General features: G+C 41.1%; 1 protein-coding gene across 1 annotated transcript in view; it reads right to left on the bottom strand.

Annotated features, from left to right (window-relative positions):
- CA5A (carbonic anhydrase 5A) overlaps nt 1-25,815 on the bottom strand; it is a 50,057-nt gene that overhangs the window by 9,866 nt on the left and 14,376 nt on the right. Inside the window, exons 3-5 of the mRNA XM_020989461.1 lie at nt 9,013-9,131; nt 4,628-4,723; nt 4,364-4,426 (exon numbers count right to left, since the gene is read on the bottom strand). Of these exons, the coding sequence (XP_020845120.1) occupies nt 4,364-4,426; nt 4,628-4,723; nt 9,013-9,131 (278 nt within the window). The remainder of the gene's footprint in view (nt 1-4,363; nt 4,427-4,627; nt 4,724-9,012; nt 9,132-25,815) is intronic.

Below are 25,815 nucleotides of genomic sequence, written 5' to 3'. Positions count from 1 at the left end.
ACTTCAGCAAAGGTACAGGATATAAAATAAATTCACACAAATCATCAACCTTTCTGTATATTACAAACAAAGTCTAGAAGGAAGAGCTAGATAAAGAAATTCCATGTATAATAACTTCAGATAATATGAAATACTTGGGAGTTTTGCCAAGACAAACCTAAGGACTATATGAACACAATTAACAAAACACTTTTCACACAAATAAAGTCAGATCTAAACAATTAGAGAAATATTAACCTGTCATGGGTAGGCCAAGTCAACAAAATAAAAATGACAATTTCACCTAATTTAATTTACTTATCCAGTGCCATACCAACCCAATTACCCCAAAATTATTTTTATAGAGCTAGAAAAAATAATAACAGAATTCATCTGGAAGAACAGAAGGTCAAGAATATCAAAAGAATCAATAGGAAAAAATACGAAGACAGGTAGCTTAGCAGTACCAAATCTCAAACTGTATTGCAAAGTGGTAATCGTACAAAAACTATCTGGTACTGGTTAAGAAATAGAGTGGTGGGCCAGAGGAATATGTTAAGTAAACAATACACAGTAGTAAGTGACCATAGTGATCTAGTGTTTGACAAACCCAGAGATCCAAGATTGTCGGACAAGAACTCACTATTTGACAAAAACTGCTGGGAAAACTGGAAAGCAGTTTGGCAGAAACTAGGTATAGATGAGCCCTGAGATACTGGTGTACTGAGATAAGGTCAAAATAGGTATATAATTTAGACATAAAGAGTGATATCTGAAGCAAGCTAAGGGAGCATGGAATATTTTATGTGTCAGATTTATGGATTAACGGAAGAATTTATGACCAAACAAGAGATCGAGAGCAATATGGGATGTAAAATAGATAATTTTGATTATATCAAGTTTTAAAGCTTTGCACAAACAAATCCAGTGCAGCCCAAGTTAAAAGCAGGAAACTGGGGCGGGGGTGGGGGGATAGGGAGGGAGGATTATAGCCAGTGTTTCTAACGAAGGCCTCATTTCTCAAATATATAGAGAACTAAGTCAAATTTGTAAGAATACAAGTCATTCCCCAATTGATAAATGGTCAAAATATATGAAGTTTTCAGAAAAGTAATCAAAACTATTAATAGTCATATGGAAAAATGCTTTAAATCATTATTGTTTAGAGAAATGCAAATTTAAACAACTCTGAGGTATCACCTTACACCTATTAGAGTGGCAGATATGACAGAAAAGGAAAATGACAAATGTTGGAGGGGATGTGGGAAAAATAGGGACACTAATGCACCGTTGGTGGAGCTGTGAATCTATCCAACCATTCTGGAGAGGAATTTGGAATTATGCTGAAAGGGCTATAAAGCTGTACTTATCCTTTGACCCAGCAATACCACAACTAAGTCTGCATTTCAAAGAGATCAAATGAAAAGGAAAAGGATCTATATGTACAAAAATCTTTGTAGTAGCTCTTTTTTTGTGGTGGCAAAGAATTGGAAATCAAATGAACGCCCATCAGTTGGGGAATGGCTAAACAAGTTGTGGTATATGGTTGTGATGGATTACTATTGTGTTATAAGAAATGATGAGGGGGATGCTTTCAGAAAAACCTGGGAAGACTTACATGAACTGATGCAAAGTGAAATGAGCAGAAGTAGGAGAACATTATACACAGTAATAGCAATATTGTACTCTGATCACCTGGGAATGACTTAGCACTTCTCAGCAATACAACAATCCAAGACGATGCCAAAAGACTTAAGATGAAAAAGTCTATCCACTCCCAGAGAAAGAACTGATGGAGTTTGAATGTAGATTGAATTATAGTTTTTAAAACTTTTAAAAATTATTCTTTGGGGGGGATTGAGGGGAAGGGTCTGTATTTTCTTTTGCAACTTGGCTAATATGGAAATATTTTGCATGACTGTACATGAATAATCTATATCAAATTGTCTTGCCTTTTTAAGGAGGGGAGATGAAAGGAATGGAGGAAGAGAATATGGAACTAAGAAAAATTTTTAAGAAGAATGTTAAAATGTTTTGTTTACATGTAATTAAGAAAAATTAAAATTAACATTCACAAAGACAGGGGCAACTCTATCAAGTCAAAAGGTAAGGCACTATTGTTGAATGAAAAGAGAAAGAATAAGTAAGGAGGTCTAGATTCTAGTCTCAATTCTGCCAGTAACTAATAGTGAGCTAGGCTAGGTCAGTTAGTCAACTAGCATTTAAGTGTCCACTATGCACCGGGCACTATGCCAAGCACTGGGGATACAAAGAAAGGCAAAAACCAGTTCCTGTTCTCAAGGATCATATGGTCTAATGGAGGAGACAACATGCAAATAACTATGTACAGAGAAGATGAAGACAATATAATTTGGGGGTAGTGTCAGGGTCAGCTGTTCTCTCTAAGCTTCTGTCTCCTCATCTATAAAATGAGATGGTTTGGGGGTTATCTAAACTTTTTTTGTATCTTGGACACTATAGGTGGTTTGGTGAGATCTATAGGTTTCAGAATGATGTTTTTCAAGGCATAAGACAAAACACATAGGATTACAATGGAACCCAAAGGTTAGTGAAAATAAAGATTTTTTTTTCCCATCCAAGTTCATGAGCTCCTGGAAATCTATTCATGGACCCCTTGGCCATTCATAGACCCCAGGTTAAGAACCCCAGGGCTAGATGATCTCTTAGACATTGAGTTCTCCATGAAAATGCTGCCTTCTTCCATGTTGATCCCACAAAGGTCCATTTGAGCTGAACGGTACCTTAGAGCTCATCTTTATTTTACACATGAGGAACACGAGGTTTCAGGGTAACTTACCCAAAGTAAAAAGGGTTAGTAGTTATCCTCCCAGGGGGAAAAGTTTCCCAGAATTTTCAAAGAAGAAAAAGAGGGAACCCTGAGTAAACAACATTGTTGAAGTTGGTTCTTTGCTGCCAGATCTTTCCTTTCCTACCAAAAGGCATTGTGTCGTCGCCTTCGTTGGAAAACATCCAGGTTTAGCTTGGCAAAGAAAAGGATGAGGGCTCTGGGATTCACCTTGAACTTGTAAAGTTCTGTAGTTCGCCGACATGTGTGTGTGGAGGGTGGGACTGACTTGATCTAAGCTCCCTTTAGGGTGAGGGGGCCAAGAGGAAGTCCAATGCACAGATCAAACAGAGGCTCTGAGGAAAACTCATGCTTTCCGAAGCTTTAATCCAGCGGTGGCCAACACCATTGTTATAGGGAAGGTTGTAGCTTTCCCAGGGATCGCATCTTAATATCGTTGTTTATTCACAGCATCTAGGAATCCATCAGGATGCTTATACATTTCACTTCTTGTTTGACCCTGAATAAATAAACATTTCTTGAAATTTCCATTCCATATTCACCTAACAATCAGAAAGCCCTTTTTTAACTAAAATTGGAGCAGAGTGACATGCTCATCTTTGCCATGGTTCCCTTGGATTATGGAGTCATAGATTTCAAGCTGAAATGGACCTTAGCAGTCATCTAGCCTAATCATTCCATTTTACAGATGAAAAGACTGAAGCTTCAGAGAGGTGATATCACCTGCCCAGTGTCACGCATGTAATAAGATAATTTTAAAAAAAAATCAAAAACAGGACTTGAGCCCAGGTCCTCTGACTGCTGAGGCAGCAGGCACACTGTACAAATTGTTCTTCTGATTCTGCTATCTTCACTCTGTATCAATTCATCAGAATCTTCCCAGAGTTCTTTGAACTCTTCATATCCACCATTTTTTATGGTGCAATAATATTCCACTACATTCACGGACTACAATTGTGTTTGACTATCCTCCATTTCTTGGGTGCCCACTTTGTTCTAGTTCTTTGTAAAAAATAACCAACTCTCTTTGCACTGCACCAAACTGCCTCTGTTACGCTGTGATTAAATCAGTAAATTTAGGATGTTTTAGTGACTGATGCAGTGAAATCCTAGAAGGTCAGCTCTGGAAGTAAAGAGGAAGGGACCAAGTATTTATTAAGTACCTACTGTGTGTCTGGTACTGTGCTAAGTGCCTTACAAATATTATCTCATTTGAGAATAGATTTGAATTAGGGGCCTTAAAGATCTTCTCATCTAACCCCTTCAGTTTATGGAGGTAGAAACCGAGGCCTAGAGAAATAAAGTGACTTACCCAAGGTCATATCACTAGTTATTAATAGAACCCTGGACTTCTGACTCTCGCTCTGGTCTCTTTCTGCCATAGCATGCTTTGTATGGTAACAAGAAATTACAAAAATGATAACAAAGCATTCCTTTGGCACCAAAATACAGCTAAGCTGGTCAACTAGCATTTCTTAAGCACCTCCCATGTGCCACAAACTGTGCTAAGCAAGTTTTGCTTTCCAAATTATGTTGATTTCAGGATAAGCATCTCACCTTATGCTTAATCTCTGGTAAGACATCAACCAACTTCTGTAGCTCCTCGTGTTCTGCTCCCAGCTGTAAGATGCAAATCCAAGAAAACTTGAGTTAAAAGTGCTGTGCATTTTTTAAAAAAACCATAGAGGTAAGAGTAGCTTGATAAGACAAGATGACAAATGCATACCCATCACATTTAATTTTTTTAAAAATGCAGTGTTTAATTTTTTTTGCCCACATTGAATTCCTGAGTGGAAGAGCTATAATATTGTAAGAGTTTACCTTCAAAAATACTCCTATTACGGCCAAGCCACTTTCTCCCATTACTGCTTCTTTGTAATTTTGGTATTTGGCAGAATTCCAGTGTACTAAATGAAGCTGAAATGAAATTCAAAAAGAATTTAAACTTCCCGAGACAGAGCAAATATTAAGACTAGACTTCATTTGAAAGCTATTGCCCTTCTTTGATCTTTCCTTCAACCTCCATATTAGGGAAGTTGAGGTTCGGGGGTGGAATTTAGAGGGAAGTTGGAAGAAGGATGCCACAGTCTCTCTGCCTCAAGTCTCTCTACTCCAGGCCATTCAAAAAACTCTGCTGACTCCCTATTATCTCCAGGATCACATAAAAAATCCTCTGTTTGCCTTTTAAAATCCTTTCTAACATAGCCCCTTCCTACCTTTCCAGCCTTCTTATACCTTATTATCTCTCCCAACCTCCAACATTTTCTGCAATCCAATGACACTAGCCTATTTCCTGTTTTTCACCCAGGTCCCTCCATCTCTAGATGGGAGCATTTCCACTGGCTGGCCTCTCATGCCTGGAACTCCTTCCCTCCTTATCTCTGCCTGCTTGGCTTCACTGACTTCCTTCAGATCTCAGATAAAATCCCATCTTCTCCAAGAAGCCTTTCCCAGTTCCCTATAATGTTAGCAGCTTCGCTCTGTGATTAGCTCCAATTTATTCCAACTCCAGTTTGTTCATTCATAGTTGTTTGCATGTTTTCTTCCTATCAGATGGTGAGCACCTTGAGGACAAGGGCTTTGGTCACCTTTTTTTTTTTAAATATCTCCAGTGCTTAACACAATGCCTGGTATATAATAGGTACTTAATAAATGCTTGGTGACTTGATCATAAAATTGCGTGATAACTTATCTCCCTACTAAATTATAAGCTTCATAAGGGTGGCAAGATCAAATTATCAAATCAGATAATATTTGCAAATATTAGCATAGTGCCTGGAACATGTTGTTGAGCTGTTTCGGTTATGTCCAACTCTTTATGACTCCATTTGGGGTTTTCTTGGCAAAAAATGCTGCAGCAGTTTGCCATTTCCTTCTCCAGCTCATTTTACAGATGAGGAAACTGAGGCAAACAGAGTTAAGTGACTTGCCCAGGGTTACCTTGCTAGTTAGTGTCAGAGGCCATATGTGAACTCAGGAAGAGGAGTCTTCCTGATGCCAAGCCTAGTACCCTATCTATTGTACCACTTAGCTGCCTCCTGGCATATAGTAGGTGCTTACTAAATGTTTCAGCTAGTGACAATGTCTTATTTAGACTGTACCATTATTGTACTGATGTGATGGAATCATCAGATGTCAAAGTTGGAAGGACCTGTAGAATGCTAATAACATTACTAGGTATAGACCTGAACTCTGTATGTGACAGATCCATCCTGGACCTCAGACCTCAAAGGTTTAATTCCTGAAGGGGCTAATGGCCTTCCTCATAGGGCTAATTTCATCTCTGAGCCATTGCAGCAGAATTCCAAGTGTACTTATTGTTAACTAACTGAGGAAATATGTTCTTTTTCCTTCAATGGATTAAATATCAGTCCCCGAAGGTTGGTTACCAGGTGATCAAATGTCTGGGCTACCTGTAGTCCATCTACTCAGAAAAAGCTGAATTGTAATCTGCACTGGTGGAAGGAGTAACTATGGCCGAAGTAAAGAAATCACCCTCTCTTGAAATATTTATGTATTCAATTAAATTAAATTTCCCGAAATACTATTCAAAGTGTGAAAGTTCGGAAGCTCCTCATATTTGTTTGTGAGCTCCCCTTTTAGACAGAATAAAAACTTAACAAGGTTGTCTGGCTTTGAAACTGAGAAAGAGTGTTTTGGTAATACTAAATAGGCTGCAAACTTCTCAATTAAACTGGAAGTTCCTTGAGTGCAGGGACTGGGTCATAAATATTCATCTTTATATTCTCCCCCTTCCCCTCAAATGGTCTAACACAGTAGGAACTCCATTTTAAACACTTCAATAATTCAATATAATATTCAATATAATAATTCAGATAATCAATAATTTCCCAGTATTGGTACTTCTTTCACCCATGTAGATCTCAGCCCTTAGTACTTCATTGTACAGGAAATAGCACATTGACTCTGTAGTCAGAGGTGTTGAATTCAAATCCTATCTAATGCTTAAATATGTTGATAAAATCACTTATCTTTTTTTGGACTTCAGTTTTCTCATATGTAAAATGGAGGGGGAGAGATTGCTGGACCACATGGCCTCTGAGGTCCCTTCTAGCACCATATATATGATCCTGGCCATCTGTCTCCAAAATTGCATTAAGACTTATGGGACACCGTACAATTTATTAGACGGTCTCAGAGAGTTGTTGCCATGGGCAAAAGAGTTGTGATTCTTGAATCATTGTGATGATGGGCCTTTCCAACAATCACCCAGGCTGGTTCTTGAATAATAGACTTCCAGTCTCTTTCTGAGTTTTCTAGCTTGGCAAGACTCAGCAGAAGTTATGTTCTACCCCCTCCCTTTTAATAAAAACATAGATGATTTTGAGCTAGATGGGACCTTAGAATGTCTACAATCCAATCCCTTGATCTCAGATGAGGACACCAAAACCACAAGACAGGACATGACTTGTCCAAGGTTATATAGATAATGCCTTTAAATTTCTGAAAATTCCCGAAAACATGACTTCTGTGAGGCTGACCGTGTCTTATCTGAACTTCCACAGATTAGCTACTAAACAAATGTTCATTGTCTTGTTGTAAATAAATGTGGCCTTTCCCCCCGTTTATTTATTTATTTATTGCTACTTTTGAGACTGCCACTGGCTGTTCTTGCTATGTTTTGTTTCTGGCCTTTGAGTCCTAAGATACTATGTTTCTTTTTTTGCTCCTCTTCCCCTCCTGCTTTCTCCTGCTTCTCCTCTCCCCCTCCTTCCTCTCACTCCCCTGCTTTTGAATCTTCATCCAGGCATTTCATTGTCTTAGTCCCAGCCTCCATTTCTTCATTTACCCAATTTCCGGAGAATAAATATCTGATATATGCTTGAGCCTCCAAATTACTATGGAAATGGAAGAGAGCTAACCAGACAGGTTCTGTCGGCAGTGAACTCTGCCTGGGGAATGACCTCAAGTCAGCTGGCCCTTTCTTCCCCCACCCCCTCCATCCTATTACTCCAAAGGCCTGCAGATAGGGGCTAACTATAGAATCGAGGTGGCACAGTGGATAGAGGGTTAGATCTGCAATCAAGAAGACATTAGTTCAAACTCTGCTTTGGGCACTTGCTAGCTGTGTGACCCTGGGCAAGACACTTAATCATTCTCAGCCTCAGTTTCTTCATTTGTAAAATGGGCATAATAGTAGTACCTACATCTCAAGCTTGTTGTGAAGAACAAATGACATAGCATTTATAAAATACTTAGAAAACCTTAAAACCCTATAGAAATGTTAGATATTATTGTTATTTAGAAACAGTACAAAATATGGGCAAATTGAATAATGATCTCATCTTCTCCTCCAAATTGGGAGATGTAATTTGTTATATAAATAGAACATTCTATACTAGCAGCATGATTCAAAGACTTCTTTTCAGATCTGTAACTAGGTGGGACAAAGGGAACTGTGCTGCAGGGTGCCAACATCCAGGAGAAGCATATTCTCTCCCCACAGCCACATTTCCCCCCCATGCCTATTTTTGTGGTTCTTTGGAACATCAGGGTAACCCCCTCCCCCCGATTTCTGGCCCTCATGCCTTTGGTGGGATTGTTCTCTGCACCCAGCACTACCCTCCAACCAAATTTGCCCCAGATACAGTCGCATCTAGTTGCATCTGGACCTCTCATTCCCTCTATACCTACCCTTATAGTAAGACCATCAGGCTCGGAAGAATAATAAATAACAACTCAAATTTTTCTAGTGATTTAAGGTTTACGAAGCCATTTCCTGTGAGGTAGGTAGTGGCAGTATTTCCTGTTATGTTGTTTCAGTTATGTCCAACTCTCTGTGACCCTATTTGGGGTTTTCTTGGCAAAGATACTGAAGCCGTTTCCTTCTCCAGCTCATTTGACAGATGAGGATATTGAGGCAAACAGGGTTAAGTGACTTGCCCAAGGTCACATAGCCAGTAAGTGTCTGAGGACGGATTTGAACTCAGGTCTTTCTGACTCCAAGCCCAGTACTCTATCCACTGTGCAACCTAGCTGTCCCTTTATGTTTATAAACCCTCTCCCATATCTAAAATCGAATGATGCTCTGCTTTTGATACCTGCCACTTCTGCTGCCTTTACTCTTCCCAGTATGATTTTTTTCAAATATTCATGTTTTTAAAGTTCTCTGGGCCCGTGGTTCCCTGATGGTGAGACAGGCATCCTTAAATCCTTTGAATAAAGCCATGGTCACATGTGCAAACCTCAGCTGGATAAGCTTGGTTGTCCACTGTGTGCTCTGAGCCCCAGTCATTCATTTCTCCCCAGTGGAAGTGGAACTGCTTGAGTTTGTAGTGATTGTCCAAGGGTCCACCACTAATTCCTAGAAAAAGAAGCCAGAGAAGCTTTTACAGCAAGCTGCCTCCCCGTCACCCTGTTTTCACAATTACTAGGTTGGACTAATTGGGTTGTAGATGTTTCAGCCTGCAGATTTGACTTTGCAGAGGTTCACTCACCACTCAGAAGAAGCGAATCTCTACTTGGGGGGGAGGGGATGGCAAGTGGGAGTTCCTGGGATGAGAATTCTGAATTCTAGCCTTGATACTTCATATCTACATCATCCCAGGTAATTTCCTTTCCTTTTCTGGACATGAAGAGAATAATCTTGCTGTTCTTGCCTTTAGGCGGACCACATGGGGAGTTTGGGGTTCAATTCTGAGCCCCACACTTGAGAAAGGACATTAATAAGCTGCGAACATGCAGAAGAATGGTCAAGGGTCCCAAGTCCATGTTTTATGAGGATTGGTTGAAGACAATAGGGATTTTTAGCCTGGGAGAAGGCTAGGGTAGAGGGGAGGGCCAAGGAGGTAGGCTGGAGAATTGAAGTGGTAACCTTGTCAAAAACTTGAAAAGTGGTCACAAGGAAGAAAGATTATTAAGCTTGCCCTTCTTGGCTAAACTAGGAGCCATGAGTGAAAGTCACAAAGGTCAATTGAGCCTTGATACCAGGAAAAACTTTATAATAATGAGAACTACTAAAAAGTGGCTCTGAAATTCTATGACTTCAGTTTTCTCATCTATTAAAAATAAAAGGACTAAATGATTTCTAAAGGCCCTTCCAGATCTCCATCCTATCCATCCTGTCCACAATTTGAACCAACCCTGCCTACCAAGTCTCATATCCTGCTATTCTTCAAAGCTGTTGTGGGTCCCTAACACTTCCACCTATGTAATTCTGGTGCAAAAAGTCACATTCCAAAACTGACGGTCCACAGAGCTCGTCATACAATCAACAAGGAAAATCAGTTCTGATCATTCAGCATACATGTCAAGGAAAGCAAACAAACCTTGCCAAGACAGAATAAAATAATCTGATTAATTTGATTATAAAAATAAAAGCATGAGCCTGTTCCTTCCAGTCTTTGTACACAAATCAATGGAAAACATCCTATTTCGGCATCTATTCCTGGAGAGGTATCATAGTACAGCTGGCACTGGCCTGGGAGTTAGGAGTTCTGGGTTCTCTTCCCAGTTCTGCCCTCTCTATAAGGTAGTTGGGCAGGTCACTTTCCCTCTGTGGGAATGTTTTCCCAACCACAAAATGAGCGGGGTCAATTATCTAATGACAAATGCTCTCTAAGGGACCTTCTGGCTCTAACTTTCTTTAAGTAGACATTCCAAATAGTAAATGCCAATTTCAGGCCATTTCTATTCCTAATTCTCTCCTTTTGCCCCATCACCGTGTAACTTGCATTCTATTTCTTTGAGAACATGTCAAACTCTCCCTAAAAGACTGAAAGCTGTTGGTGTTTATTCGGTTGTTTCAGTCATATCCTCCTTTTCATGACCCCATTTGGGATTTTCTTGGCAAAAATATTGGAGTGGTTTGCCGTTTCCTTCTCCAGCTCATTTGACAGATGAGGAAACTGAGGCAAACAGGGTGAAGTGACTTGCTCAGGGTCTCATGGCTAGTATGTGTCTGAGGCCAGATTGGAATTCATGTCTTCCAGACTACAGGCCCAGCACTCTATTTACTGTGCTACCCAGCTGCCCATAAGACTAAAAGACTAGACGCTGCCATTTTTATATTCTCATGTCCCCAGAACCTAAAAATGCTGTGTGTGTGGTAGGCACTTAATAAATGTTTATTGGAATAGAATAATGATTGACATTTAGCCAATGGGTTACAAAGCTTTCTTCACACACATTCCTACCCTGTGGGGGAGAAAATTAAAGTGTCATTACTGCCTCCCCCATCTTCTTGATGAAGAAACTGCTCAAAAGGGTCAAATAACATGCTAAAAGACACCCAGCTCTTGAACCATAATAATGTAACAGAAAGGGAAGCTGAACTCTGAGTGACTACAATGACCAGTTTAGTCTCCAAAGAAGATGACAAATGTACCTCTCACCTTTTGGCAGAGGCTGTGGTCCCTTCACTAACATGCCCTGTTGGTTTTGCTGAGCAGTTTCCCTTGTCATTAGGAGGATGTTCTCTCACTGGGGACTGTGAGGGAGTATTGACTATAGCTCAGGTATCAGTTATAGCTCAGGTCCTCAGACTCCAAATTGAGGAGAGTTTTACCCAGCTGGGAAGCAAGGAAGCCAATGAAAGATTGCATGGGTTTCCACGAGCTCTGTGATTAAGTGAGCGTCCTGGGAATTATGCAAAACTTCTCTGGAACAAAGTGTCCCAAAAAGATGGTCACAAACTTGACCTGGAAAAGAGCAGCCTCCAGTGGTGGAGTGGTCAACCTGGGGCTGGGTAACACAGTCCTTCCTTTCTTTTGTCCTTATCCTGAAGAACCCACAGAATCTTGATCCTTCCTTTTCCAGAAAGAGAAAAATGACAAATAAGAAACTCTAATATGTCCCCTTTAAAAAATAACTTAAAATACTGCCTTCTTATTTTATGTCACCATCATTTCCTTACATACTTCCTCTGTATCCCCAGTGAAAGAACATCCCTCCTTATAACAAGAGAAACCATTGGGCAAAACTAACAGAGTATGTTAGTGGAGGGATCATAGCCTCTGCTAAAAGGAGAGAGCTACATTTGTCATCTACTGGTCATTACATTCACTCAAAGTTTGGTTTCCTTTTCTCCTACGTTACTGTAATTGTGATGAATAAAGGCTGGAAGGAAGGGAAGGAGGGAGAGAAGAAGGGAGGAAGGAAAAAAGGAAGGAAGAAAGGAAGGCAAGAAGGGAGAAAGGAAGGGAGGCAGGAAGGGAAGGAAGGAGGAAAAGAGGGAGGGAATGAGGGAGAGGAAGGAAGGAAAAAAGGAGGAAGGAATGAAGGGAGGAAGAAAGGGAAAGAGAGGAAAGAAAGGAGGAAGAAAGGAAGGGAAGAAGGAAGAAAGGGAGGGAGGAGGGAACGGATGAAGGAGGTAAGGGAGGAAGGAAGAAAGGGAGGAAGGAAAGAAGGAGGGAAGGAAGGGAAAAAGAAAGGAAGGAAAGGGAAAGAAGGAAGGAGAGAAGGAAGGAAGAAAAGAAAAGCTACAACAAGCATGTATTAAGTGCCTGCTATGGGCCAGGCACTGTCCTAAATGCTTTACAAGTATTATCTTATTTGTTCACCTGGCCCTGGTTCCTTCTCTTTGCATTAATTCATAATGGTTCATAGGGTCAAAGGGTAATAGAATAGGCAAGGAGAAGTAAAATGATTTGTCATAGGTCACACAGGTAATAATTGAGAGGGTCAGGATTTGAATCCAGGTCCCTTCACTGCATCATTCTGGCTTCAAGTCATGTTTGTTGAATAAATATTGAGCAAACACATGATTTTCAAGGCGGAATCTAAGCTAGGATAGGTTTGAGACAGTTAATATTTTCTCAGCAATTCTGAATCCAAGAATAAGATATTTCTGTTCTCATTCTTTTAACATTATTAAGATTAGTGGCCTTTCTGACAAGTCTAGTTGTTCTGAGTCTCAAAATAAAAGTTGTTGAAGTTTCAGATGTTCTAATCTGATGAAGTTGCAAATTCCATGAAGAAGCAGGAAAGAGAAAAAGTCCAGCCAGGGTTCAAATCCTGGCCATGCCACTGACTTGAGCAAGACATTTCCCCTGAGAGTCAATCTCTTCATCTGTTCAAAGGGACAACAATATTTGTACTCCTCACCCCACAGAATGGTATTGAAAAAAGAACCTTTTCCCTTAAGATGCTATGTAAGCATGTTGTTATTAAATTTTAGACCACCAGCATAACCCTTTGGGGGTGCAAGAGGAATCTAAGACATGGCTTCTACTCTCAAGGAGCTTATAATGGAACTCCGAGCGTCTGCTAATTCCAACATCTGTCTGTCATCCCTCCACTCCCAGGGCAGGGGGCGAAAAGCCAATCTTGAAAGAAGGTGTTTTTTTGTTTTTAAATCAAACCTTCTGCAAGTTTGGAGTATTGGAGGACCGCTGCAGAGATCTGTTGATGATTGCAAAGGGCGCAGAGCAAATAGAGCTCCTGAAAGGATCTGGAGCTGAACACAACCTTAGAGATTAGAGAATTCCCAGATCCTTAACCTTTTGTGTGTCCTGCACACCTTTGGCAGACTGGGAAAGCCTACAGACCCCTTCGCAGAATCATGGTTTTAAATGCATAAAATGAAATACACAGAGTTACAAAGAAAACCAATTATGTTGAAATAAAATGTGATTTCCCCCCACCCAAGTTCATGGGCTCCTTGAAATCTATCCACAAAACTCTGGATCCAGGGAGCGCAGGTTAAGAACCCTTGATGGAGTTGAACTCCATTACCTTACAAATGAGGAAAAGAAATTGCCCACAGCTGCTGTAGAAGGCAGGAAACAAGCATTGATTAAGTACGTACTACGTGCTAAGCCCTCCACCTTGCTCAATTCTCACAGGGAAGATATGTTGCTACTATTATCCCCATTTCACAGTTGAGGAAACTGAGTCAGGCAGAGTTTAAGTAACTTGCCCAGAATCACACAGCTAACAAGTGTCTAAGGCCAGATTTGAGCTGGAGTCTTTCTGACTCCAGGCCCAGCTCCCTATCCACTGTACCACCTGACTGCCTCTGTTAAAGCAGCATTGGGAATTAAGTTCAACCTAGGTGTTCTGACTTCCAATCCGGTATTCTTTGCACTATATCAAAAGAACACTGTAGAAGGTCATGGTACAAAACCCGTCTCCAAGTCCTAAGACCTGAGATCTGCTCCTAAGCTTATAAGCAGGTCTCTCCCGCTCTCTGGGTCTCCATCATCATCATCCTCCAAACCCCTTCCAGCTCTGACCTTCTATAATTCAGCCGATAATGTGTTCCTGACATTCTTGTTTCTTTTGTCATTCTGCAAAATCTGAGAGTGACCAAAGAGGTACTAGCTATGTATCTAAATCTTGTTCAAATGACGCTTCAGAACAACTATGTCCTACTCTCCCACTCACTTCTTTGATAAAATAGACCAAAGATGTTCTGAGAGGACTGGAATGCATTTTCTTTTATCTGATCAGGAGAAGGTCTCTTCCGGCTTCTCCCAGGCCACTATGAATTCTTTCTGCTATGTACCTCTTACTTGTCTGGATCAACAGTCAAATAACATTGAATAAGCACCTACTATGCACCAGATGCCATGCTAAGGGCTGGGCATATAAAGAAAAGCAAAAGCTAGTCCCTACTCTTAAGGAGTGGGAGCGACAACATGCAAACGACCATGTGCAAAAAAGAGAAATATGTGGTAAGTTGAGAGTAATCTCAGAGGGAAGGCATGACATTAAGAGGGATGGGAAAAGGCTTCTTGCAAAAAGTGTGACTTCTGCTATGACTAGAAGAAAGCTAGAAAAGCCAGGAGGGGGAGAAGACACACACACACACACACACACACACACACACACACACACGCCCATGCACAATCACATGCATATGCACATGTATATACACAATTACACAGAGAGACAGACAGAGACAAAAGAGACAGAGAGATAGAGAGAAAATTATAGGCATAGGAAACATGAGGAGAGAAAGTATTCTAAGCAAAGGGGGTAGCCCTGACACATGTTGGACACTCAGAGTTGAGAAATGGAGGTTCATGTGGGAGAAACAGCCTGCAGGCCCGTGCTGCTGGATTACAGAATACATGAAGCAGAGTAGAGCCTAAGAAAATTGGGAGGGTAGGAAGAGATCAGGTTAGGAGTGGGGAACCTGTAGTCTTGGGACCACATGTGGCCCTTGGTGGTCCTTGGGTGCAGCCTTTTAACTGAGTCCAAGTTTTACAGAATAAACCCTTTTGTGAAGGGGATTTGTTCTGTGAAGTTTAGATGCAGTCAAAGGGCTGCACTTCAGGACCTAGAAGGCCACATGTGGCCTCCAGGCTGCAGGTTCCGCAGCCCTGGACCAGGTTATTAAGAGGTTTAAAAGTCAAATTGAGGGGGCTGGTAATTCTTGATTCTGTGGGTAATAGGGTTTACCTTCAGTTTTAAACTGGAGTTTACTCTATAGGGGGAGGGTAAAACACGGCAGGACATGGGTTTTAGGAAGATTTGTTTGAGAGCTAAGCGGAGGATGGATTGGTGGACAGAGACTTAAGACAGGGAAACCAATAAGTTTTGTTTCCATCGTATAGGCATGAGGTGATAAAGGCCCACCAGTGGTGGCAGTTTCAGAAAGGAGAATGGGGGTATGCAAGATGACACTGCAAAGATAAACCAAACAGGCCTTGGCAACAGATTGAACATGGGGGCTGAGAGAGGGTGAGGAATCCAGTGTGACTTCTAGGTTGTGAGCCCATGTGGCTAGAAGGATGATAGTACCCTCAATGTTAGCAGGGAAGTTAGGATGAGGGGAAGGTTTAGCAGGGAAGAAAATGAGTTCAGTTTTGGGAATGTTGAGTTTAAAAGTTTATAGGACATACACTTCAAATGTCTAATTAGCAGTTTGAGATCCAAAACTAGAGCTCAGTAGAGAGGTTAGGATTGGTCATGTAGATCTCATAGGCAACTGCATAGAGTTGATGATAATGAGATCACCAGGTGAAATTGTATAGAGGAAGAGCAGAGGGTCCAAGAGAGCACCTTGGAGAACCTCCACTCTTAGCAAACATGACGTGGATGAAGATACAGCAAAGGACCCAGAGAAGGAGTGGCCAGACAGGTAGGAGGAGAACCAGGAGAAAGTGTTCTCATAAAAACCTACAGGAGAGAGGATCAAGAAGAGATTACTTAGCAGTGTCAAAGTCTGGTCCAAAGAGAGGTCTAGGGGCAGCTAGGTGGCACAGTGGATAAAGCACTGGCACTGAAGTCAGGAGGACCTGAGTTCAAATCTGACCCCAGACCAAGCACTTGACACTTACTAGCTGTGTGACCCTGGGCAAGTCACTTAACCCCAATTACCTAAAAAGAAAAAAGAGAGGAAGGAAGAAAGAAAGAAAAGAAAGAAAGAAAGAAAGAAAGAAAGAAAGAAAGAAAGAAAACAAACAAACAAACAAACAAACAAACAGAGGTCCAGAAGCATGAAGATTGAGAAGAGGCCATTGGATCTGGTGATTCAGGGATCATTCAGTTGAATAAATGATGTTGGAAACCAGATTTTAGCATTAAAAAAAGTGAGAAGAAAGAAGTGAAGGCACCTATTGTCAATAACCTTCTCCAAGAGTTTAGCCACAAAAGGGAGGAGAGATATAGGATGATAGATAGACAGGATGGATGGGTCAAGTGCGGGTTTTGAGGATGGGGGAGACATGGATACGTTTGAAGGCAGTAAGAGCAACCAGTAGACAGGGGAATGATTGCATAATAATGAGAGTAGTAGGGATGGGGAGAGAGTAGGGGAAATCTGCGGGAGAGGACAAGATGGAATGGGATCCCATATACACATAAAGAAGTTTGCCTTGGCAAGGAGTAGGGCCACCTCCTTATGTGAATCTGGGATGAAGAAAGAGTGGCAGAAGACATCTGAATGACTCAAGATGAGAAAGAGAGCAGAAAAGGAGAAGAAAGAGCTCTTCATGAATAGACTCCATTTTTTTCCTACAAAATAATGAGGCAAGGTTCTCACCTAAGAGGAGAGCTGGAGGGGGAGCCAGGGGAAATTTGAGGAGGGATGAAAAAGCTTGGAAAAAGCAGTGTGAGTGGTGAGTGGGATAATGAATCAATTAGAGAGGTGTAAAAGAATTGCCTTGCTGCAATGAGGACCCAGGCTGCAATTATATAATTATATAATTATGTAACATAAACTTATAGTGGACCCAGTCAATGTAGTTTTGTTGTTTTCTCTAGCTTCATTTAGCAGTGCATGAGTAGGAATGAAGGCAGCAGAGGATGGTGGGAATGATCCAAGGCTGGCATTCAGAAGTACAAGATCTTCTATAATCAGGAAAAAGGAGCAAAGGCTTCAAGAGAAAAGGAAAATGTGAGTTGAATTGGTCCATTCGGACATTAAGACGAGAAATGGAAAGAGTTTAGCTGGATACAGGGGTGATAGCCTGGGAAAGAACTGAGGGTCTGAGGGATAGGAGCATCATTGTAATTTCTTATATAAAGATTGAAGACTTATGTCTTATGCCATGTTTTATCAGCTTTGAGGTCAAGGATTTCTCCTTATCTGGTCACAATAGAGAATGTGTTGCAATACGATGGCTTTGTTGTGATTGTTGTCATTCAATTGTGTCCAGCTCCTCATGACCCCATTTTGGATTTTCTTGACAGAGAGACTCCAGCTCATTTTACAGATGAGGAACTGAGGAAAACAGGATTAAGTGACTTGCCCAAAGTCACACAGCTATTACATGTCTGAAGCCAAATTTGAACTCAGGTCTTCATGACTCCAAGCCCTGCACTCTGTCCGCTGCACCACTTGGCTGCCAATACTATGGCTTATAGTCATCTAGTCAACAAGAACTCCTTGTGAACCAAGCACTGATAGGCACTGAAGATACACAGGCAGAAATGAAATGATCCCTGCCCTCAAGGGGCTTATACTCTATAGAGAGGGACAACACGTATAGCATGTGCAACGAATGCAGATGTAAATACATATATAAATAATAACATGTAAAAGATGCAAAGGTGTGGTCTCTTCAGAGGCAGTATGACATACTCAAAAACATTAATTCGGTACTTACTGCTGTTAATAATAATTAGTACTTCATAATACTAACAGTATTAAGGACTTAATAAAGTTCTTAATACCTGCTAACATTTATATAGCTCCTACTCTATGCTAAGCCCTTTACAAATATTATCTCATTTGATCCTCACAATAACCCTGGGAGGTAGGTGCTATTATTTATCCCCATTTTACACATGAGAAAATTGAGGCAGACAGAGGTTAAGTGACTTACCCGGGGTCACACAGCTAATAAACGTCCGAGACCAAATCTGAACTCAGGTCTTCCTAACTTCCTAGCTGCCCATGTGCAAGTCACAATGAAAGGCTTAGACTTGGAGTCAGGAGGCTTTGAATTCAAATCCTGCCTGACCAATGCCCCAAGGCAAATCATTTGCATGGACCTCTATGAGCTAAATTTTCTTCACCTGTAAAAGGCGGGTGATTAATAATAACATCTACCTCACAGCATTATTGTGGGGATCAAATGAGATAGTACACGGATAAAAGGTGTAAGTGTGAGAAATAGAGAGGAAAATGAGGAAGTAAATAAGAGGAGGGAAAAAAAAACAACTCACAAAAAAAGACCCACTCTTTCCAGGTGGAAATTCATTCATTCCACAGCCAAGCACGAATTTTCAATTTATTCCAGGCTTACGGAATTACTGCTTCTCTTGTTTCTCTTTTCTGCCATCTAGTGGACTAAAGAGCAAACAGCAGTATGACCCATCCACCAGACAGAAATTCAGGATTTTAAGGGCTCTCTCCCCTTGGAAGGGACCTCAGAAATCACTTAGGCCAACATATTCCTGAGCAGGTATCCCCCTTTTAGCATCCTGGGAAGGTGATTATCCAGCTCTAAGGTCTCTAGGGAGGGAGACCCCAATACCTCCCTAGGAGGGAAATTAGGAAAATTTCCTTATATGGGGTCAAAATTCCCTCCTCGGCAACTTCTGCCCCTCACTTGGAATTCTCAGCTGGCTGCCCTCCTCTCTGCTCTCTGGACTAAAGGAATGGAAAATCTAACACACATGTAATACATGTGTAACACATATATGTATATATACTTACATACATATACATACATGTATGCATGTCTACACATATGTATATGTGCGCACATATAGCATCATTACTGGAGTAGCAAATACATAGAAAACATCCCCAATGTGTGCTCTCATCAGGCTCCTAGTCACATGGGACATTAGAAAAAGTTCTTGATTGGGAGTCAGAGGACCTCAGTTCAAATCCCCCAAATTATCACCTGTGTGACCTTGAACAAACACTTGGCACCCCTAAGCCACCATTGTCTCAACTGTAAAATAAGGTGGCTTGATTAAATAACCTCTATGATCTTTTTTTTTTTTTAGCTCTAATATTATGCCCCTATGACAGTCAGCCAATTTTGATGGGCTTTGGCTATATTTTTACCCAGAACTTGGTCATTTCTTATTACTGGGTCAGGTTATGAACTTAAAAAAATTATTTTTTTTGTAATCCTACCTCTGAAGAATATGGAAATTCAAGGAGCCATTTGTATAGGTCAACAGGTCTTTAGGTCTCCTGGAATCCCATCTTAAGCTTCGGGGAAGTAGCAAAGCTAGAATTTCATTCTTTCATGAGGCAGTTTATGGATAGGACAGGCAAGGTAAAAAATAGCTTATTTTAAAAAGAAGCTAGTTATATTTTAAGCCCACAAATATTGACATTTTATTATGGCCTTTTTGCATGGATATTGGTATCAAGAATGAAAAGAAATCTTTTTTATTAATTTATTTTGATTTATCAACAATCACTTCCATTCGCTTTTGAGTTTTAGATTTTTCTCCCCCTCCCTCCCCACTTCTCTCCCCAAGATGGTGTGCAATTTGATTTAGGCTATACACATACATTTCTACTAAATGTATTTTCATATTAGTGATGTTGTAAGGAAGAATTAGAACCAATAGGAGGAATCACCACAAAGAGGAAACAATACACAACAGAAGAAAAAAAACAGCAAATAGTATGCTTCGATCTGCATTCAGACTCCATAGTTCTTTCTTTGGATGTGGATAGCATTTTCCATCATGAGACTTTTGGAGATGTCGTAAGTCCTTGCATTGCTGAGAAGGGCTAAGTCTATCAACGTTAGTCATCACACAACGTGGCTGTTACTGTGTACAACGGTTCTCCTGGCTCTGCTCACTTCACTCAGCATCAGTCTACATAAGTGAAAAGAAATCTTTTTCTCTGCTCACCAAAAAAGGGTCACTTGTTCTAGGTCTATAACCAGAAGGTTTGCATGAAGTCAAGTAGTTGGTTTATGGAATTTGACGTTGGGCGTCTATCTGGGCAGGCGTTTTATTCTTCTGTATGACCTCAGTCTTTCCTCTGGCTTTCCCCATTCCTATAAAAATCATTTGTCTCCTTTTTTTCACCTTGGCTTCCAGTTCTGCTAGCATTCCAGAGACTGAATTCACAGTTCCCTGTCTATTGCTGACCAGGCCTTGGGTGCAGAATCTTTGCCTTCGTTTAGCTCTCTTGGGCTCCCAGGAGCCGAAGGAAAATCTGCATGGTTATTTAGTAATGGTTGGCCTCGCATCTTGGGCCCTTACCCAGCTGGTAATGCCCCAACACCTAAATAGCTATGGGTCTACATATATTAACTCGTATACCACATGTCTTTGCAACTCGAAATCTTTCCCCCTTCTTACTCTATTCTTTGTTTCTTTGTACCCTTGCTTGTTTTCACTAATTTCCTTTTTTAAAAAAATGTTTTCAGTGATATTTTATTTTTCAGATACTATATTTTAAGTTTTTTTCTTTACATTTCTATCATGTGCACTCTGACCTTCTCTCCCAAAGCCAAGTCTGCTACAAACCTGAAGGGTTTGGAGACACTTTGTGTCTCTGCTGCCATTGGCTCAAACCTCCATGGGTGACGCTTCTCTCCATCATTAGGGGCCAGTTACAACCACCCCAGGTCCACTTAATTACTTAACATCGATTAGCTTTTACAAGGGGATCCTCACTTCAAAGATATAACAAGAACAAATATTCCTTACTTCCTATCTCCCAATGCATCCCATATACCACCTGGAGGAATAAGATCAAACTTAGCTGAGTTCCTATATATGATTAGTCCCAACAAGTTTGCTTCCAAATGCAGCCCAACTTCTGGATGACCCTACAACTCAGATACCACTGGGATGGGGTCCTGGAAGCCATTCCCAAAGATTTCTCCTTGTTCCTTGGGGCATTGATGTTGTACTATGTGCAAAACCTGCCATGGACTCTGGCTCCCAGATTCGTATAGCTTGCTCTCCCAGCGTTTTGAAACGCCCATAATTGATGTGGTCTGTCACCAAAGCCATGAGCCAGGAGTCACCAAATGAAGCCAAAAGAAACTGAAGCAGTAAATATTTGTTGTATCTACCTTGTGTCAAGCACTATGCTAAGCGCCTGGGGATGCAACAGCCGCTGAAGCTGATAGATCTTTTTGAATGCCTTGGCAGCCAAACAGCTTCTTCTTGTCAGCCAAACAGAATTGTGGATTATCTATGCATGCTCTAAGGCATTTCCCCTTCACATCACCATGATTCTCCCAGAAGTAGGCTTTTCAGTTTCTCCACGAGAAGGGATGCCTTCCTAGGAGCTCTGTGCACATGTCAGACGTCCTCTAGAAATCTCCCAATTTCAAGTATGGTTGAATAAGTCAAGAAGAGAAACATAGAAGAAGTCAAGAGGAAAGAATTGTAAAGAGAACCCAATGTCAATGTCCACAAGTGTTAATATTAAGTGCTGTCTATGTGCCAGACACTGTGGATAAAAAGAAAGGCTAAAACCATGATTCCTACCCTCAGGAAGCTCACATTGGAATGGAGAGAAAGCATGGAAGTACCAATGCACACAGAAGACCTCTACGGTATAGGTGGGAGGTAATCTGAGATGGGAGGTAGACTCAGGGCAGTCACTAGCAGAGGGAGGAGGGCCCAGGACTGGACCACAGAGACAGATGAGAAAAAAGACAGGCAAGAAAGATAAAAGAATGTGAGCCATGAGATCATAGAATTCGGAGCTCAAAGGTACTTTAAGAGGCCTCCTAACTCCCTTGTTAGATGCAGAACCAAATACAGATTGAGATATGGGTGATAACTTGTCCAATGTCACACGAGTAGTCAGTGGCAGAAATAGGATTCAAACCCAGGTCTGCCAGACTCCAAATCTGAAACCCTTTCCTATGTGAACTGTTTATAGGCAACCTTCGTTTACTGAATTTGGCAAGGAATGTAAGTGGACAATTGGCCAGTTTATCAGCTTGTGGATTAGACAGGCCTCTCATCCCCTTTCTACATCATTGCCAGTATATTTCTGGTCATCAGCTCTTTCCTCAGTGTGCTAACATTTACACATCACTTGGAGTTTTCCAAAATGCTTTATATACTTTATGTCATATATTCCTCACAGAATCCTCATGTGGCAGGAGGACATTATTGTCCCCATTTGCCAGATGAGGTAACTGAGCTTCAGAGGGCTTGGCTTTCTCATGGTCACACAGCAGAAGCCAAGCCCACCTCCTCTACAGCAATACTTTTTTTTTTTTAAGGCAATTGGGGTTAAGTGACTTGCCCAGAGTCACACAGCTAGTAAGTATCAAGTGTTTGGTCTGAGGTCAGATTTGAACTCAGGTCCTCCTGACTTGAGGGCCAGTGTGCCACTTAGCTGCCCCCTAGAGCAGTTCTTCTTAAAACTGTGGGTCACAACCCCATATGGAGTCACGAAAAATTTGGCAATAGCAAAAGTTTTCTGAAACAAAAATGAATTAAAAATCAAACAGGTGTTTCTGGCAGCAATTTGCTAGTGTTGCATTGTGCCACTTCACTGTAGCCCTGGTTCTGAGCACAAAGCATGTGCATTTTGCACTGGGCGTGCCCTCAGGCCAATGAACACTGCCAGAAGATGGAAAGGGTTGCAAGTAAAAAAAGTTTTAAAAGCCCTGCCCTAGAGTCTAAGTGCATTCCTCTTTCCGCTACTTCAGATGACTAAGTAGTTTCTTTAGGCCACTTGAATAAAAAAAGTTTTGACAAAAATTAGTTTGAAAAATGTATTCCCCTTGGATATTATCGTCATTACTATTAATATGCTATAATTATACTCTAATTAATAATAATAACCCTACACAAAATCCCACTGCAATACTAATTGTAGTGTGAAGATAAGTATGGGTTCCTTGCCACTGGACCACAAGGTCTGACAGGGTCTGCCATGATGGAATGGTCTCAATATGGTCCTAGCAATAGATTTAATCTGCCTTCTGAAGTCTGGCCAGCCTCAGCACACAGGCTCGTCATCAATAGCCTGTTTACTTGGTGATGAATCTTTTGGCCACGATTCATGAAATAAAGAAAAACACCAAAAAAAAAAAATCAGTTCTCAGTCCTACGCAGCCTCTTTCAACAGTGACAAAGATCAAGTGTCAGGAAAGAGGGCAGAGAGGGCTAAGAATCACATTGTTTTTAGACTGTCTGCAAACGAGAACACAGCAGTTAGTGTCTACATTTGAGATTCTTGTCCAATGGCCAGTGAATGGACACACTGGCAGAAGAACCGAATTATATCAACGTTGACATTCTTACTATAAATGAAACCAGAAGGCGTAACAACACCGCAGCGGAGTGAAAGGAGAGCTCACAGGGCTTTTTTGGGGAAGCAAACAAAGGAGCTGGTGGAATTGTATTTATTGTGTGCCCAAAGGCGACAAAAAAGATAATTTCATGAGACATTTGGTCATCTCATATTGCAATACTCATAAATATTTACCAAAAAAAAAAAAAGGCAGCCATGAAAATAATCATGATTGCAGCTTATGCACCAACATCCATTACAAAGAGTAAAGAGGTTGAGAAATCTTACGAAGAATTTAGTAAGTCTTTCCAAATTGAATCAACATTGATCATGCAAATCTCTTGTACATATGCAGTTTGTATATTGTCCCTTCCATTAGAATGAAAGCTCCTAGAGGGCAGGAACTGGAGTGGTTTGCTTTTGGTTTTGCTTTTCTTTGTATCTCCAGTGTTTACCGAAAGGCCCGGCACATATTAAGTGCTGAATAAACACTTCCTGTGGTCTGAAATATACTTTAAAACTCAATGACTTCAAACAAGAGTGGGAATAATTAAGAATCACAGGAACATAATGGAAAATATGTATCAGAAATAAGGAATGAGTGGGGCAAAGACATGAAGGCTACACGTATACCTCATACTCATATATTGATTCTTGTCTGTATTTTAAGAGACTGGAGATGACTCCCTATGGCTGGTGAGGTCCTCCAGTGCCTCTTGCCTGCATGTGAGATTATGTTGGGTACATCGGGCCCTCCAATGCTGAAGAATGTCCTGGAAGAGACTTATGTCTACTCAAAAGAGTTTCACCTAACCATTCACACAGGCAACACCATGTGGATGAAGAATATCTGTCATGACACGGATAACCTGTAGAGCTTATCAACCAGTATAGATGCCTTAGATAGACAGTAAAAATGCACAAGTAAAATCATGGAGGATGAGAGAAGTCTGGCCTTCAGAAAAATGATAAAACACCTTCAATGACCTGAAATTTGTTTCAGAATGAAAGGTCCATCTCTTAAATACAGGTACTCCACTGGCCTTTATTGTAAGGCTGTGAGTCATAAACACTACCTTCTCCAAAGAATTAAAAATGTGTATTAATCAGAGAACAATAGAAAGGTATATGGTGACTGTGAGCAGGCTTCTACAAATTAGGAATGTCACAGAAGAAGGAATGGAGTAAAGGTTGCTCTGGGCTGGGCCTCATTCAGGTTAGCCCTTTGGTAGTGGTACCAAGTGAGATAACCATAGGTTATTAAACAGTTAAGAAAAGGAGATTTTCTTAGTAGTAGAAGGATATTCAACAAGGATAGGTATTGAGTATAGCTTAAGTTGATTTAGCTGGGTGAAGCTCCCTTGCTTGAATTGCCCATTATTTTTCAGCAGCCAAGCACCAGAGAGGGCCAGGAGCTCCTCACGGCTATTTTGGACTAGGCCGCAGGGGTGGGGAATCTGCAGCCTCAAGGCTACATATGGCCCTCTAGGTCCTCAAGTGCGGGCCTTTGACTGAATCCAACCTTCACAGAACAAACCCCCTTAATGAGAGGATTTGTTCTGTAAAACTTGGACTCAGTCAAGAGGCTGCACTCAAGGACCTAGAGAAGGCCACATGTGGCCTCAAGGCCTCAGATTCCCCACCCCTGGACTAGGGTGACCAGGAAGTTATGTCAATGATAACTAGAATTTATAAAGCCTTATAAGGCTTGCAAAATACAAATTTTATCTCATTTTATTCTCACAACAATCATGTGAGGCTGATATTATTATTATCCCCACTTTACGGTTGAAGAAACTGAGACAGACAGCAGTTAAGTGACTTAAGGGTCACATGCCTGATAAGCATCTGAGGTAGGATTTGAACTCAGCTCTTCCTGACCCCGGGCCCAAGCACCCTATCCACTGTACCACCTAGCTGCCTCGACAGCCTTCCCCTTTAGTCCCGAGAGCCAGCAAAGGCCTGAGAGTGGTTTCAATACCATTTAACGCAAACCAGCCTAAAACCTTGCGTGGGATTGAGATATCACTCCCATTACAATAGTCAACCGGGAAACATACAATTATGAAAGAAAACGGACTGCTCACATGGCAAGAGTGAGCGCTAGCAGGCATGGCGCCCGAGTCCTCACTGGTGTCCTCAGCTGTCAGGAGAAAATGAGAAAGGCTCTTAGCTGCTGGCCGGACAGCCTGTGGGAATCCTGCTTGTGGGAGGACAGGGCAGACGTGGATGGATTGAGATCTCGGACCAGAGCCTGAGCATAATGAAGGGTTGAAGTAGAGGTTGAATAGCTGGGAATCATTGAAAGGAAAATCCAAATTGGTGAGATCATAGAGCCACTTGAATTTTTGAGTAATAATAGCAATAATAATAAGTGACATTTATATAGCAATTGAAAGTT

This window comes from Phascolarctos cinereus, unplaced genomic scaffold, assembly GCF_003287225.1.
Source record: "Phascolarctos cinereus isolate Bilbo 61053 unplaced genomic scaffold, phaCin_HiC Scaffold_2;HRSCAF=192, whole genome shotgun sequence".
Lineage (NCBI taxonomy): Eukaryota > Metazoa > Chordata > Mammalia > Diprotodontia > Phascolarctidae > Phascolarctos > Phascolarctos cinereus.
The sequence above is the reverse complement of the archived record's forward strand: the minus strand, read 5'-3'. Positions and strand labels throughout refer to the sequence as shown.